At 45.7% G+C, this 14,850-nt stretch overlaps 5 protein-coding genes across 5 annotated transcripts; 4 read left to right on the plus strand and 1 right to left on the minus strand.

Annotated features, from left to right (window-relative positions):
* Positions 1 to 2,063: 2,063 nt before the first annotated feature.
* On the plus strand, positions 2,064 to 2,733 carry GL218_04641 (uncharacterized protein; the record flags this gene model as incomplete). Its single annotated transcript, XM_033581260.1, has 2 exons — positions 2,064 to 2,612; positions 2,680 to 2,733. The coding sequence occupies 2 exons, from the start codon at positions 2,064 to 2,066 to the stop codon at positions 2,731 to 2,733; spliced, it is 603 nt and encodes a 200-aa protein (XP_033435317.1).
* Positions 2,734 to 3,690: 957 nt separating this feature from the next.
* Positions 3,691 to 4,140, plus strand: GL218_04642 (putative dihydroxyacetone synthase protein; the record flags this gene model as incomplete). The annotated part of the gene is made up of 1 exon (XM_033581261.1): positions 3,691 to 4,140. The coding sequence occupies one exon, from the start codon at positions 3,691 to 3,693 to the stop codon at positions 4,138 to 4,140; it is 450 nt and encodes a 149-aa protein (XP_033435315.1).
* A 3,134-nt stretch (positions 4,141 to 7,274) lies between these two features.
* On the plus strand, positions 7,275 to 10,205 carry GL218_04643 (Frequency clock protein; the record flags this gene model as incomplete). Its single annotated transcript, XM_033581262.1, has 1 exon — positions 7,275 to 10,205. The coding sequence occupies one exon, from the start codon at positions 7,275 to 7,277 to the stop codon at positions 10,203 to 10,205; it is 2,931 nt and encodes a 976-aa protein (XP_033435316.1).
* Positions 10,206 to 11,288: 1,083 nt separating this feature from the next.
* On the plus strand, positions 11,289 to 12,017 carry GL218_04644 (putative mediator of rna polymerase ii transcription subunit 22 protein; the record flags this gene model as incomplete). The annotated part of the gene is made up of 2 exons (XM_033581263.1): positions 11,289 to 11,687; positions 11,793 to 12,017. The coding sequence occupies 2 exons, from the start codon at positions 11,289 to 11,291 to the stop codon at positions 12,015 to 12,017; spliced, it is 624 nt and encodes a 207-aa protein (XP_033435319.1).
* A 529-nt stretch (positions 12,018 to 12,546) lies between these two features.
* Positions 12,547 to 14,645, minus strand: GL218_04645 (tRNA pseudouridine synthase 1; the record flags this gene model as incomplete). Its single annotated transcript, XM_033581264.1, has 3 exons — positions 12,547 to 12,724; positions 12,791 to 14,350; positions 14,416 to 14,645. 3 exons carry the CDS (start codon positions 14,643 to 14,645, stop codon positions 12,547 to 12,549), a joined length of 1,968 nt encoding a protein of 655 aa, XP_033435320.1.
* Positions 14,646 to 14,850: the final 205 nt, after the last annotated feature.

The raw sequence follows: 14,850 nt of genomic DNA on the forward strand, positions 1-14,850 counted from the left end.
AATCATATCAACCCTTCAATGTCGAGTCCCTTACCAAGTACATTCGGTAACTCACATCCATCAAGTCTGGGCAACTCAAGTAATGTGACCGAATATGACTCAACGAACTCAAGCGACTTTGAAGAAGACATTAATGCGATGGACCGTGGCATTCTCCAGCCCTTTACCCTATCCATACTAGAAGAGTTATTACCTACCTTCTATAGGCAGCTCAGCCTATTGAGAGGTCAGCCGAACAAAGCTGCTTCCGGAAATACGACATCACGCCCTCAGAGTTGCACAGCAACCCGAAAACAGGGCGACTCTCCTAGTAAAAATGGAATCGCTTTATCACGGGGTAAAAGGAGGCGCAAGGACAGTGACCAGCATCAGTCAGGGGACGAGGGAGACGAAGACAGATACCCACACAAGAGGCTTCACATAGACCGCCCTGATGAAGTTCAACCTATATTCTGGGCGTGTCCGTTCTCTAAATGGAAGCCCCTATCCTATTGCAAATGCCGCCAGTATATCCTAAAGGATATATCCAGAGTAAAGCAGCACCTTCGTCGATATCATGAGAGACCACCTTACTGCCCCGTGTGCTGGGAAGTATTCCGAGAAGAAGACGGATTCGAAAGTCATATTCAAGATCGTACTTGTTCCCCGCGACCAAAAACAGACCTGGAAGGTATAACTCCAACTCAACAAAAGCAACTCGAACGTCGCTCCGATAAGCAACTCTCAAAGCCAGAACAGTGGTACGCGATTTATACGATATTATTTCCTGGTCAACCGCATCCGGACAGTCCATACCTGGAGAGTGACTTATCCTCCGAGCTACTGTTGTTACAAAAGTTCATAGCAACAGATGGGCTGGAAATCGTGGAGCGTAAAGCTCGAGAACATATACCGCCGGATTTAATGCCCCACGAAGACGAAGTCCTAGCCTACTCACAGGCCTTGTTTCAGCAAGCAATACCAGAGATACTCCAAAGATACGACGCTTCTAGACCTATTAAGAGCGGCCCTGAGATACTCAAAAGATCTGGGTTATCCTCGTTGAGTGAAAATGATTGCGACTCCGGATATGGCACATTATCCCAAGTAAGCCAAGATAGAAGCACCCAGAACAAAGGACTAGACACAAACAAAGAGCAGGATAGCGCTATAACCAACGGTATCGACCACACAGGTATCGACTGTACGTCAATTGGTAATGTTCAAATACAGGACTTGTTAGCCCAATCTCAAAATTTATCCACCGTTCAAAAAAGCCTTGAAGGCGACTCTCCGCACTTTACACCTTATGGACCTCTGGATTTGTTATCAAATTTTATGTCACATCCCTTTGACGAACACCAGCTCTTTGAACCAAATGAGAGCGGAGAAACATACAATTGGGATGCTATCATATTCGACAATAATGGGGCTCTAGCCTCGACGAACCACAACTAGGAATCCCAGACCTTAGGCTACAGTAAAGAGTTGGACACAGCTCTAGTACGAATAAGCCAGTGCTGCGGGCGGACTGGCGGACTGGTGGATAAGAGGATATGGGAAGATGCGGGACATGGCCATATATAGGACTTATTGTAGGTAGTTTAAGCTGTCGCTTAGGCACTTATAGTCATTATAAAAGTAGGAAAAATGAAATACATACCTCTTAACGAACAGCTAACTACCTAGCTCTTTACAATATCATTTATCGAATGGGTAGTGATATCTGATTAGTACGAGCCTCACTTAGTACGCCTAACTTGGTCTGTTAGTATTGGTCTGTTAAGCATTATGTACCTAGGTACCTAGGCTATTTAAAGAGCTTCAAGGGCATATACTTGGTAGTCTACAGGATGCCTTCAAATATATGTACCTAGCATAGCCCATGGATCAGCACGTGGCTTAGTTTGCTAACATACCGAATGGCCCCACGTTATTGCGGCGCACACCAAATTGAAGCATACACCGCCCGATTTTACGTACATACAAATTTGACCTCGAAGGCTACGAGTTGAGATAACTCAAATAGTCCATAAATCGTTTACGAAATTATTTTTGGTGTTCGTACTCTTAAGTCTGGCAAAATGGAAACGCTACTACAAACCCCCAACCCACCGGTAAACATTCTCAACAGTTACGTTTCACAACAGCAGACCACTCTAAACGTTTACTGCCACGACAGAATCTTCAAAAAAGTCACAGTTACGGATAGTACCGGCCAGCCTGTATTCCAAGTCGAGGGTACGAGTTTCGGTACATCATGGAGCTGGCGACGTAAGGTCCTAGACAGCTCTAATACTCACATATTCGACTTCCGCCATAAAAGCATCGACATTAAGAACGGCTGGATTATCGAGAATCCGAATGGCGATAAGCTCTGTTCGCTTGTGCACAAGTCTCAGATCACCAATAGCCACTCAGCTATTGACGCCACCGTACGCACCCAAGCAGGCGAAGATGTCCTAGTAATCATGCGGCCCAATGACCATGCCGCGCTGACTACGACTATCAGTGTTGATAGTACCTCCATTGCGACCATACGCAAGGTTGAGGATAACGACATAGCTCCTTTAGGGACTCGGGACAGAAGTGTGTGGGAAGTACGAGTGGCTTCGGGGGTTGACCTAAGCTTAGTGAGTATTGACTGACTTATTAACCTCATCTCCAGTTATAAATATGTATTTCTAATAGCAATTATAGATTATGATTTTGATGCTTTGTCGCGCTGAGATGGGACATGTGTGGAGGCAGTAATGAGCTGAGTTATGGCTAGTTGCGATAATGGTATTAAATTTAAGTTCCTGCGTTATGTAGGGCTTGTTCTGATGCCGAGTAAAGAAAAAGAAATACCTGACTTGTGATAGCTTGAATTATATAATGCAAGGGGGATTTTTCCTACTCACAATAGGAAATTTAGTAAATATCAATCTATAAGTCTGTGCTAACATATAAATAAGTTTAATCAAATTTATGATTAACTACCTCATTATCCAGTCTTTGTATGTTTATACTAGCTTCAACGGATATATTCCTCTCAGTAGTATACGATATAAAGAGTTCTCAAGTGAGTCTGACCACCACAATATGCCGGCTTTAACGACTCTGCCCACCTTGTGATTGTAAATCGGTGTCAGCTATGCGAACATGTTGAACTCTAAATTCGCATCCATTCCCTTTGGGATATTGTTATAGATGCAAAATCCTGAGGTACTAGTAAGTGTATCTATAGATTAACACTTATGACATAGCGCCCATAAGACAACGACCTAATACGTTTCTGATACTTGGTTTCATATAACATATAACAATACTCAGGAAAGAAAATGTATGAGAGGTGTAAGAATAGGTAATGCTAATTAGACTCACCATAGAACGTGGCCAGGGATCTTTACGCACCAGCCAATTATATTGTACGAGTAGATCACATCGTCGTTCATGTATTGGATCATTAAGCAGCTGACGTATTCCATCTTACCATAACGGGAATTAGCTTAGGAATACTGACGACCGTAGAATACTAGCGAAGAGGTTATCTTACTAGAGAAACCTGTCTATATAAGCGAGAACTCATCAGTCTAGTCAGGTATAAATATTGCCGGAGGATTTATCGACAATCAAGTATACCTCCTGAGAAAGTATACTCCATCTAATAAAAACTGAGGAACGAGAGGTGAACAATTTTCGACTTAGATTTCGGTAAATCTCTGCAGAATGTCATCACCTTCGAGAGGACAACTCTTAGGGACTGTGAAGCTCTTCATAGAGGCGTTCAATGAGTTCACACCCGAATCAGTCGTGCGATACCGCAGTCCTACATGCATGCATCGACTAGTTCCCGCCACCTTAAACTCGCCGCCACAGAGCAATACCGAGTACGCGGGCCTCATAGCAGCGCTAACAACCGTTATGCCGACGTTTCATCTCCGAATCGTTGATGGAGGAGAGCCAGTGGTAGACGAAGTCACTCGTAAGGTTGTATTGCATTTGAAGTCGAGGTCCGATACGGCCGTTGGGCTATATGAGAACGAGTATATTTGGATCTTGACATTGAGCAAGGACGGTAAACTCGTGGACGATATTTTGGAATTCGCGGATAGTTTATATACAAGCGACCAATTACCAAAGCTGAAGAAAGCGGTCGAGGACGCAGCTAAGAAGTGAGGATAATTCTTAGATCATCAAGGTGAATAAAGGGACTTTAAGAAATGAGGAGTACCATCGGCTCAGTGGTGCCCCGTAGATGTGGAGCTATCGGGGACTTACATACCTACGGCCTAGCGCCCACGTGCTCCGGAAATCATGCGGGCCGGAACGAGATCTATGGAGGTACTTAAATATTTATTGGACATAAATGAATTCATCATTATCTAAGTTTATCAGATACAAAATATTTTTGGATTTGCTTCATACAACTTTATCGAGCAGCATCTTTTTGGGAGATACGCGAAGCACCCCCCATTGATACTGGCTTTCAAATCAAGCTCGCCTTTTCTTATTGACGAGTTGTGGTCATGCTCTTACTATTCGATGACGTTGGTATGAACTTTTCTATTCGGATCTCGCAAAGGCCGGCCTTAACTTGCGGCATCCTTATTCTAAAAAGTATTCCTAATGATTGCTTGTCACCTATTACTATACAATTCCTCATCATTGTATGTAGAAAACTTGCATTGGTATTAGAAAATTGTGTTCTTATGTCCTCAAGTGTGAGAGAAAGACGGTAGAGTAAGGCAGGGCCAATCAAGCTACTTAAATATTAGGGTGACCTATCGTGTCTCCCTCGCACTTGAGGACATAAGATAGGTAAACTTGTTAACAGACTCTGGACCAACATAAGATCCACAAAAGGTCCTGCCGATAATCGTAAAAATCGGGATGTTTATAATGGCTATATGGACCAACCATTTCGGGATTTGTGGGGAGACGGCCCCGCGTGATGGTCGCATCGACAAGGAAGCTCCTCGCTTCGGTGGCAAATTTTAGGAGAAATGACTTCAGACCACGCGATGGATATGAATGGGGGTTTAAAGGGGGGATCGACACAAGCTACACAATAGACCGGTCTTATCTACATACCTAAATAGACAGATAGATTCTTGTCGCGAGAATAGTACTCTCAGCTCAGCATTGGTAGCCTTCTAAATACTTACGTTAGAGAACAACCTATTAGATGGCCAGGGTTCTATTGTGTATAGCGTCAACAGCGATCTTCAAAATTTCTAGGCGAGCTATTACGTATCAGCATGCGTATCGGTTTAAATGAGCGGTCTTCGATTTGAGATGGTGTTAGCATAACATCGCAACCGGAAGACTGTATCCAAGGAGGTAAAGTGATCTAGATCGCGGATAAGACGAATTTATCAAATCAAAACAATCATAACAGTTCGGTGATCTCGATTGCCCCCGCGTCCCTTTCTTTCTGAGCTGCGAAAATGTAGCCGGCTGATAGTCGCGTGTTCGAATCTTGACACTAACATGTAATTTCGTATGTCAATTGACAGCACAAGGTGTTAAGCATGATTCTACAAATCTCATGTGAAATATTAGCCCATTATGTTCTATCCATGTACATATTTTTATAAACCATAATGCTGATTACTTGTTCGGTTGTCGCTGGAGGGCTGGAGCAAGGCTGTTGAATCAGAAGAAAGGAGATAAATTGGTCCTAATGACGGAACATCCGATTCGATAAGTAAACTACAATATGTACATACGTTCACTGCATATGTACATATATCTAATTGACAGTCACCTGACGGCTTGACTGAACGCATACTGCATAGCTAGATAAGCTTAGCGGCCTTACATAGTTACTTCCTGTCCATAATCTTAATAATTTGGGACCAGAAATTGGCCACTGTGGCTCGGTGTGGCTGCACAAAGTGAAAGCCGGGTCCATCCAATCCACTAAAGACAACTAATGACAAGGGTATACCCCCGGGTAAGCATCTAAGATCTTCTAAGAAATAGCAGATCGAGATTTTACAAAGCCTCTTATCCTCTTTGGGTCGCTCATCATACGATATCTGACCTAATGAGGTCTAATGAGGTTACAATTCGTGGAAACAAGTAGTTTACCTCTTAGAGGTTAGAACCATAATTGCCATGAGTTCTTTTTTGTCCGGCCTTCTTCGATGTCAAGGTGAGTGTCAGATAGCACTGGTCAGATAGGTACCGCCCGAACGCGCAGGTTTTGTTACCTTATTTTAGATGGCAGGGTCGTTTTCGATCCACGCCCTCCTTAACGGCTACAACGGTTACCGTCCGTATACAATTGGTTCGTTAAAGTTCGGCTAGACTCTGAATAGACTTCTGCTCACACACCCGTGGGTGCATGGTTGGCCCCACAGGACCCTTGATCGGCGGAAAAAGGTACGTCGTTCTGTACGATTCCAGCAGGTTACGCTCGATCGTGAGGAAGCTGCACCCCCAAGTGTATCGGTCGTAATGATTGCTAAATCACTTTTAAATCTGCGAGGAAAGCATGTCCGGGCGGCGAAGGGGCCTCGCCAGGCCTTATGGTGGATAGCTACTGTTTTCGTAACCCTCCTAGATCTCGATGCGCATACTTATTTTCTTCAATACATATTGATCATTATAATGTCAGGGAAGCAAAGTTCTCTTTTTTATTTTCTATTAACTATTCCCTAAATGTATCCTCTTGCCACCCTAGGTACCTTAACTACCTAAATAAGCGAATTCATTGATTCCGTTCAATAGTTGCATGCATCCATCATCTATTATATCTATTATTATATGCTTCATCTTCTAGCTCGACTGCATTTTGTTCGATCTGCTCCCGGGCCAATACAATTTAAGCCATCTCAATACGAACTGAATCTTAAAGCCAAGGGAGAAACTCTGCATGTAGGTATGACGTTGCATCGTCAACTTTTCACGAATCCCAACCTCCTTTGGGTTACCGCACCCTAAATGCATCGCAGCGACATCTTGCAGAAGGGTTTCCATCGAATTCTCGCACACTCTTTAGCTACCACTTATCATCGACCCATTCATTACAGCCAATATGCGCTTGCAGTCTCGCGCGAATGGCCGTGATGTGCTGTCCACCCTCCTCACCTAGATAATCATTCCTCAATTTTGCTAAGACGCACCGATGCAAAAACCATCTTGCTTTTGCTCGCCGTACTGACATATTACGAAACTAGAATATACTTCCTATTGACAACTATGTCGCTACCAAATTCCTGTTACATTCTCAGATGATCTATTGAAAGTTCACTTATCTCTCGCCTCTCACCATACCAGTATACGAAGGTATCAGCGCGAGCAGCATGGCCGACTGTAAAGACGCGCCCACTGCACCGAGTGTTACATATAACAATCCGAGACGAAAATCGCCTGATGCCTCTATAACGCTGCAGTATCACCGACAAGCGAGAAATGCTTCCAAGCGTGACCCCCAAACAGCTAACCCACCCATTCACCCAACCTTTTCCAAACCGCGGAGGAATTCTTCTGGGGACAGCAATGAAACAGGCATAAGCGATCCGAAGAAATGGTTTGATATATCAAACCAGAAAGCAATGCACACAACCGACATCGACGAAGCTCCATTCTACCAAAAAGAAACAGATTCTTCCAATGAAGAAATTGCAAAGTTTGGATTGCCGTTGCAGAGTCCGGCATACCGAACCCGCCCGGTTGGGCTGGCACATAGCAATCAAAGCGCTGATGAATTCCGTTCCGTAATTGATGACTTAACGGTTGAGAACAAGCGCCTGAAGGAGGAGCTGAGGAAATATAAACAGATGGGACCTGACTCATTGCGGAGGGACAAGTTATTCGAGGTTAAGGTTCACGGCCTATCTAGTAGAAAGAAGCGAGAGCTGGAGGCTGCACTACGGGATTTTACAACAAGCCTTGAGGGTTCGAGTGCTGGACCCTCCCCAAGCCGGAAGAAGACGCCAGGCAAGTCGAAGAATATCCATTCGTCAGTATCTAAACATGCGTCATCGTCGTCTGGGTCTAACTCAAGACCCGTTGACTCCGCGTATGCATCTATGTCGACCGGACCAAGCTCTTCTGTCCCGTATCTTCCCGGTCAGGCTAAGGCAGCACGAGAACGATCTGAACAGAAGATTGAGAACTATCTACGAGATATCCCCGAAGGTTTATGGCCGCGACCTACCATCATGACCGAGAAGGATAAGAAAAAGCTCGTAGTTAAGAGACTCGAACATCTTTTCACGGGCAAAATGGTGGATCCAGCAGAGCACATCTTGTTACCACAAGTCCCCGAACCTATCATCGAAGATGTAGAAATGGGAGGGACTATCAATAAAGTGACAGCTCCAAACGATACGATACGAGAAGCGCAGATCCAACCGCGAGATGCAAGTCGGAAGGAGAGCAGTTCACGCGACAATGGATCTGCATCTAACTCGCATTCACATTCAAATGGTGACCAAACAGACACAAGGGATAACGGCAACGGCAACGGAACTAGCCACAGTCGCGCGAATGAGAGTGGTAATAATACATCACCGCATGTATCAATGTTACTACCGGAGCAGCGCCCTACGCGGCCACGCGACTTGGACCCTGATCGCAGACAGGTACCATCAGAAAACATGGATTACATACGTCATCTGGGATTGGTAGCGCCCGAGTCGCAGAAGCAATTCTCTGCAAGGGATGTGTCGCCAGATACGGAAGGCTGGGTGTATCTCAATCTGCTGTGCAATTTAGCGCAGCTGCATATTCTCAACGTGACCCCAGCTTTCATTCGTAATGCGGTATCGGAGAAGAGTACTATGTTCCAACTGTCGCCTGATGGAAGAAAAATCCGCTGGCGGGGTGGAATTGAGGGTACCAAGTTCAGTAGTGACAGCGGCAGCTATTCGCAGCACAACCAATCAAGCGATGACACGGACGGATCGAACGATCAAGACCAAAGAAAGAAACAGAAAACGCAGGGATCTGGAAATGACGTCACTGCGCACAAACCCTCAAAATTCGGTCTGGGCGTGCAGCAGTCTAATTCATCCGAAAGTTTCCACTATAAGCCGTTATTTGTACACCACCAGACATCTTCGTCAGACGAACAACCGTCGGGGGGTGATGAGACCGGCTCGTCTTTTGGGCCACCCGAGGAGAGCAACTTGGGGGGTATGAATTCTCGTTGGGGTCAGAGTGGCGTATCAGGTGTCTCGCAGCGTAAGCGCCGTCGCGACGGTGCGATCATTTATTATAGTGGGGCGCCTTTCTGCACAGACCTCTCGGGTGATTTTGGTGAGGGAGAAATCTCCCCCGCTACTGGGTATGATATGACATCATCAGGGGACCAAGACAACCAGGGACCCATGCAGCCCATACAGCCCATCAGCCTCGGCAATATCCGCCCACAATTCAGCCGCTCTACGTCAGGATCATCGCTCCCTTTCAGACCGCTTAGTACCTTACAGTCTCGCAGTACGTTAATGGAGGTTGATCATTCCGATCCTCCAGAGTTAACTTCGGCTGAGACGGAGGACGAAGACATTGAAGCTGATTTTTCTTGGTCTGACAGCAAACAACATGCTCCCTTGTTGGATCTCGAGGCTAGTGGTTTAGGAGGTACTTATCCCGAAGATCATTTTGTAGTTATCGTTCCAACACGACGGCCGAAGTACGCCCACTACGATGAAAATAGCGCTTCCGAAGATGAAGATGATACCCCATCAATACGACCAAGCCTTATTGGGCGCTCGGGTCAGGAGACAACAGACTCCATCATTAACAAGTTAGCTAGCATGACGACTAGCTCACCAGCGCCACGCCAGATCTCGAATATTGGAGCGGATGCCGTCCAAATCGAATACCTGCCGGGGAAGATTCGTCGACTAAATCCCGTACCTCTCCCACCACCTACCTTTTACTTTCCAGCCGGCGAATCCGACCTTGACGAGGATGACGACGAGGATGAAACCATGGACGACTCTTCGGAAAGCCTTATAAGTAGGCAGGCTATCGTAGAAGATGGCCCAAGTTCGGATGTTGACTTGTCTGGAAATGATGAGGAAGATGAACACTCCGATGACGGTCAACACTATGATGCTAGCGGGAGCATATCGCCCGATAATGTGGACGAGCTTCCTGACGTCAGCCAACTTTTACGAGGACGTAGCATAAGGGTTTCGGAAAGATCTATAACTACTGGGAGTTCAGCAGCAACTGCCGGCGGAGCTGTTAGTGGATATACTAGTAGTATCGAGGACATGTGAGAGGATAGCCAAATTTGCTACATATAGCGATCTAATTATTGTGCTGGAAGAGTACTGGCTTGAATGATGGATATACTCAATGGATGTATTTCTATTTACTATTTTCATGGCATTTGGGTCGGCGTAAAAAGTTGGTGGAATACTTTATAATGGGTGGCATCTGAAAACGACCCAAGGTGGTAAAGGGGGGTTGATCTGATATTTAAAACTACCTAGTAATATTGCTAGCATGCGTGGCTACAATGACGCAATGATATACCAATTGACAAATAAGAAAATAGTATCTTGTGTATTTCTTCGTGTTGAATTATTCCTGAACGCGAATAACCCAAATTCGCCAATGCATTTTTATATGCAGTTATTTTTAATGAGTAAGGTACCTATGTATGTAATTTTAGAGAGAGTCACGTGATGTTTACAACTACTTCAACTCTAATTTATGGGGAAACATACTTGGTACACTCACTTGGGTTAGAAATGTCGACCTTAGATGTGATACTTTTAAGGTACAAGCATAACTTCAATCAGAGCAAACATTACTAAGATAGATACGTATTTATCTACAGATAATAATAAAGATATATGTAAATTTTTATTTCTATTCTTTTCAAATCAGAAAACCATATATGTCTTTTGACTTCACACAAAAGCATCCACAACAGAAAGCTCTCATCAATTCGAGCCCCCCCTGTGTTATTGACTTGGGTCTTTCACCACTGCCACTTCAAAATTTCGGTTAAGTTCGTTGACAAGATGAATCGGAAGGATCATTCTAGTATTCTAGGTATGTTATTTCGTCTATTTCCTCGGCATCTTTATCCTAGATCCACGAATATTCCGGTCGGTCGCAAGCACTAGAACAACGCGGAGGTTTTATTTGATTAGATACGCCTTGCACCTTGGGTCTGTTCTTTCTCAGTAACCTTGGTCACATCGAATACCACGGTTACCTAGGAGATAGTTAATACCTGAGAAGGCATCTGTTCTCTGCAAGATGGATATATTTGAACCAAGTTCAGCCTGTTATAGACTCTTACTCTCTGTACATTATACCTAAGCAACATCTTGGTGTATATAAACAGCATGGCTTCCACGAACACCTTGGATGACCTAATCTCGCGCGTCGACGACCTGGATCTCAACCTAGACGAAGATGTAAATGACGTGGCCTTGGGTATCGGAAAGTTGGATATCAACTCTTCCGAGGATTCCCAAGATGACCCCGAAGAGCCCGACTCATCAGTCGAGTCTACAGATCTGGACAATAATCCCCCAGACTTGAAAAAACCAAGCCAAAAACCACAGCAGAAGAAGGCTAACTGTAGCACGTTACTAGACCGTCACAACCGTGCCATCGCACAGATCCTGTCGCACTTCCGCAACATGGTTATGGCTGCCACCGCACCCATCTCGCAAAGCGGCAACATCCTTGAGCTTGCTGCGCTCAACCGTATGACCATGGAGACCGAATCCGCCGCTTTAGTACGTACCTCTACCTTGTATCTCTCCTCACCCTACCCCCCTCCCCTTCTCCTACTTACTTCCATCTCCCCTCCCCATATAAACCACCCCACTAACACCCTCCAGATCTCCGAAATCCAAGGCCTCCTAGCCATCAACCGGGAGATCAAAGCTCTATGGATCCGCGGGCCACTCCGACAGCCCGGCGAGAGCGACACTCGTGAGGCTGAGCTCGACAAGCAGGCCGCTGACGTCGCGCGCCTTTACGATCGCGCTATTGAGATGCGGGAGGCTTCTATCCGCCAGCAAAACGCTGCCAAAGCCGGGGGTGATCTCTCTGCGAGTTCCTAGGAGGACAAGACGGGTGAGAAGAATACCGATGCCGAGACTACGGATAGCGCTACGGAGGGGAAGAGCGACAAAGACGCTGGTAAAGGTGGCGATGGTATTGGCGAGAAAACCCGCTCCGACCCGCCGTCTACTGATATCTAGAGTGAATTACCATGGGGACAGGGAGTTGGCGAAATCTTACGCGACTATGCCCAATATACCCTTCAGTCGTTTACCAATCATAACAGGCCACAATAGATAGATATAGCCAAGATGTCGAGCAGATTCGATATCGTAAAGGTTAATTTACTTCAACTTAGTGGGCTAAATAGATCCATCTGGGTATAGTATGAATACATAGACAGCTTCCCGCTTTCGTGCACTCTTCTCTTTCTCCTTGTATCGCCGCTTGTCCTCTAGGCAACAGCAGTATTCCACTTCTCAGCATCATTTATACATCTACCATCGAATTATCCGTGACTCCCGGCCAATGACCTGGCCCTCGAATAGCTTAAGACATATACGCGCAATATTAGATTGAACAATACGATTAACCTTCGCCTTCATCCGGATTCTCCTCCCCATCATCTCCTAACTCCTCTTCAAGCTCTTTGGGTATTGATTCCATCTGCCCCATCCTTTGCTCCGCCACTTCTATGCCTCCTGCAGTGACCCAAAGGAAGTAACCCTCTTTGTAATTGTCGATTTGATGGAAAAATGTGTGGAACCTAACGACCAAAATTAGTAAAACCGCACGTATACTAACACCGAGAAAAATAAGAAGTTCGACTTACGAGTTCTCCTTCTCCTCTAGCTCAAAAATGCGGCGGTAAATCTGCGAATCCTTAAACTCCTGGATCTCCTTTTCATAGTTGCCAAAGTCGAGCTCCGCCAAGTTGTATTGTTCCCGAGCACGCTTGTTGTAGTTCTCGAACACGGGACGCTCTAGTAGTAGTCCTAGACTAGGGGCCTTGGGGATACTAATACGGGCGGTTCCATAGCTCTCGTCGATACGGGACAGGGGTGTGGCACAGCGGGTGACGAGGACGGCCATGCCGACCATCTTACGGATCTGGTGCATCATAAAAGATTGTCCGTGGACCTTAAGTGATAGCCATTCCGTGTCGTTAATCTGGACGGGTTCTGGGTTTGCGACGAAGGACTTGATGGTACGCTTTGCTGAGGGGTCTGAGTGGCTCTTCTGGATGGTGTAGTTGTGGAAATTTCTCGTGCCTAGGTATCTATCGAGAGCTTCTTGAAGCTGGGATAACCGCTCGGGAGTAACGCGATATCGTCGCTTTGCGGCTACGTATGCGGCTTTGATCTGCTTCAAGGCGCGATCTACAGGATGAATCTCCTTAGATTTAGTAGCTTCTGACTCATCAATGTCTTCAGATCCGGTCATCAGGGTATCTGTCGGCTCTGAGGCCAACTCTGCTGCTACGGTCGAGCTCTCCACTGAAGCATTCTGTATCGAATTGGATGCATCTGTGGGCATGTTATTCGATTTAGTTTCAGTAGTTTCATCCTTCGTCTCAAGCGAGTTGTCTGTAGGCTTCTTCGAAGACTTGGGCTCCGCCACCTCGCCTGAATTCTTGCCGTTGGATGTTTCTTCGGAGGTATGCATGCGTCGTATGACAGTTTCCCGGATACTAGGGTCTAAACTATCCAAAATAGGTTGGATATCATTCTTCTGCACTTCTTCCCAGTAGTCTTTAACTTCGCCTAGACGTTTCGCATATTCTTCCTCGAGACCCTTCTCTTTGATGGACTCGAGAACCTTCTTGCCAAGAAAGCTCTCAGGATGAGGAGGTAATAAGCAGTAACTCGGCATTAAGTACTCGTACCATCTAGAATCGCAGGATTGGTAGCAACTGAAAGCATTGTTCGTACGTTGAATACCCCATACTCGAATCTGAGGCGGTAGGTTGTCGTTTATGTTCTTTACAACGTCCGGGTCCTCAATAATCAACTTGAGAGAGATCATATTACCAGCGGCATGGACACCTTTATCGGTTCTCGCACATCGTACAAAGCTAGACTTCCTAGGATCATCAGCATTGGCCTTTGATATGGCTTTAGCCGCAACTAGCGCAGCGAAAATATCTCCCTCAATCGTCTTTTCCTTGTGGTTAATTTGTAGGCCATGATATCCCGTGCCAGCATATCCAATCATAACAGAGACTTTGCGTTTCGGTCTGCGTTCTTCGGCCGCAATCTCTTCTTCAGGGAACTGAATATTCATATAGCTGGAATCGCTATTCACAGCGGAATTTCCATTCTCGTCAACTCTCCTGCGCTTTCTTTCTTGCCAACCTTTCTCGTTACGTTCGCGTTTATCCTTGGGTCCACGACTACGGGCTGGTTAGCAAGCATTGGCTTGGGTTTATGGAACCAATTGATTAATAGTAAGGCTTACCTTTCCCCACCGCGGCCATTGCCCCTACCTTTCGAGTCCTGACCTCGGCGACGCCCATTAGAGTTGAGCTTTCTGTCGGCATGTCTGTTTCCATCATCGCGACGGTTTGACTTTGTAGTGTCTGAATCGACCTGCAACTCTGGATTCGGGGATATACTAGATGTAGGTTTGGATGCATTTCCATCAGAATTCCCGGTTGGCGCGTTGCGCGAATCAGTCTCGGCCACCATGTTGAAATACGATGGTGAATTCGCATTATCAGTACAGATGAAATTATTTGCGGGTTGAGAAAAGTTCTGGGGGCAGTTTGCGCAGCAGTCAACTTTTGGAGGAAGCAGCTTCATTATCGATAAGAACGAATGAGGGGCCCTTAATAAGGTACCTAGGTACATAAGCAGTACTTCAGGTACATAGGTACCTCCTATCCATAATTCA

Source organism: Daldinia childiae, assembly GCF_008694065.1.
Source record: "Daldinia childiae strain JS-1345 chromosome Unknown Scaffold4, whole genome shotgun sequence".
Lineage (NCBI taxonomy): Eukaryota > Fungi > Ascomycota > Sordariomycetes > Xylariales > Hypoxylaceae > Daldinia > Daldinia childiae.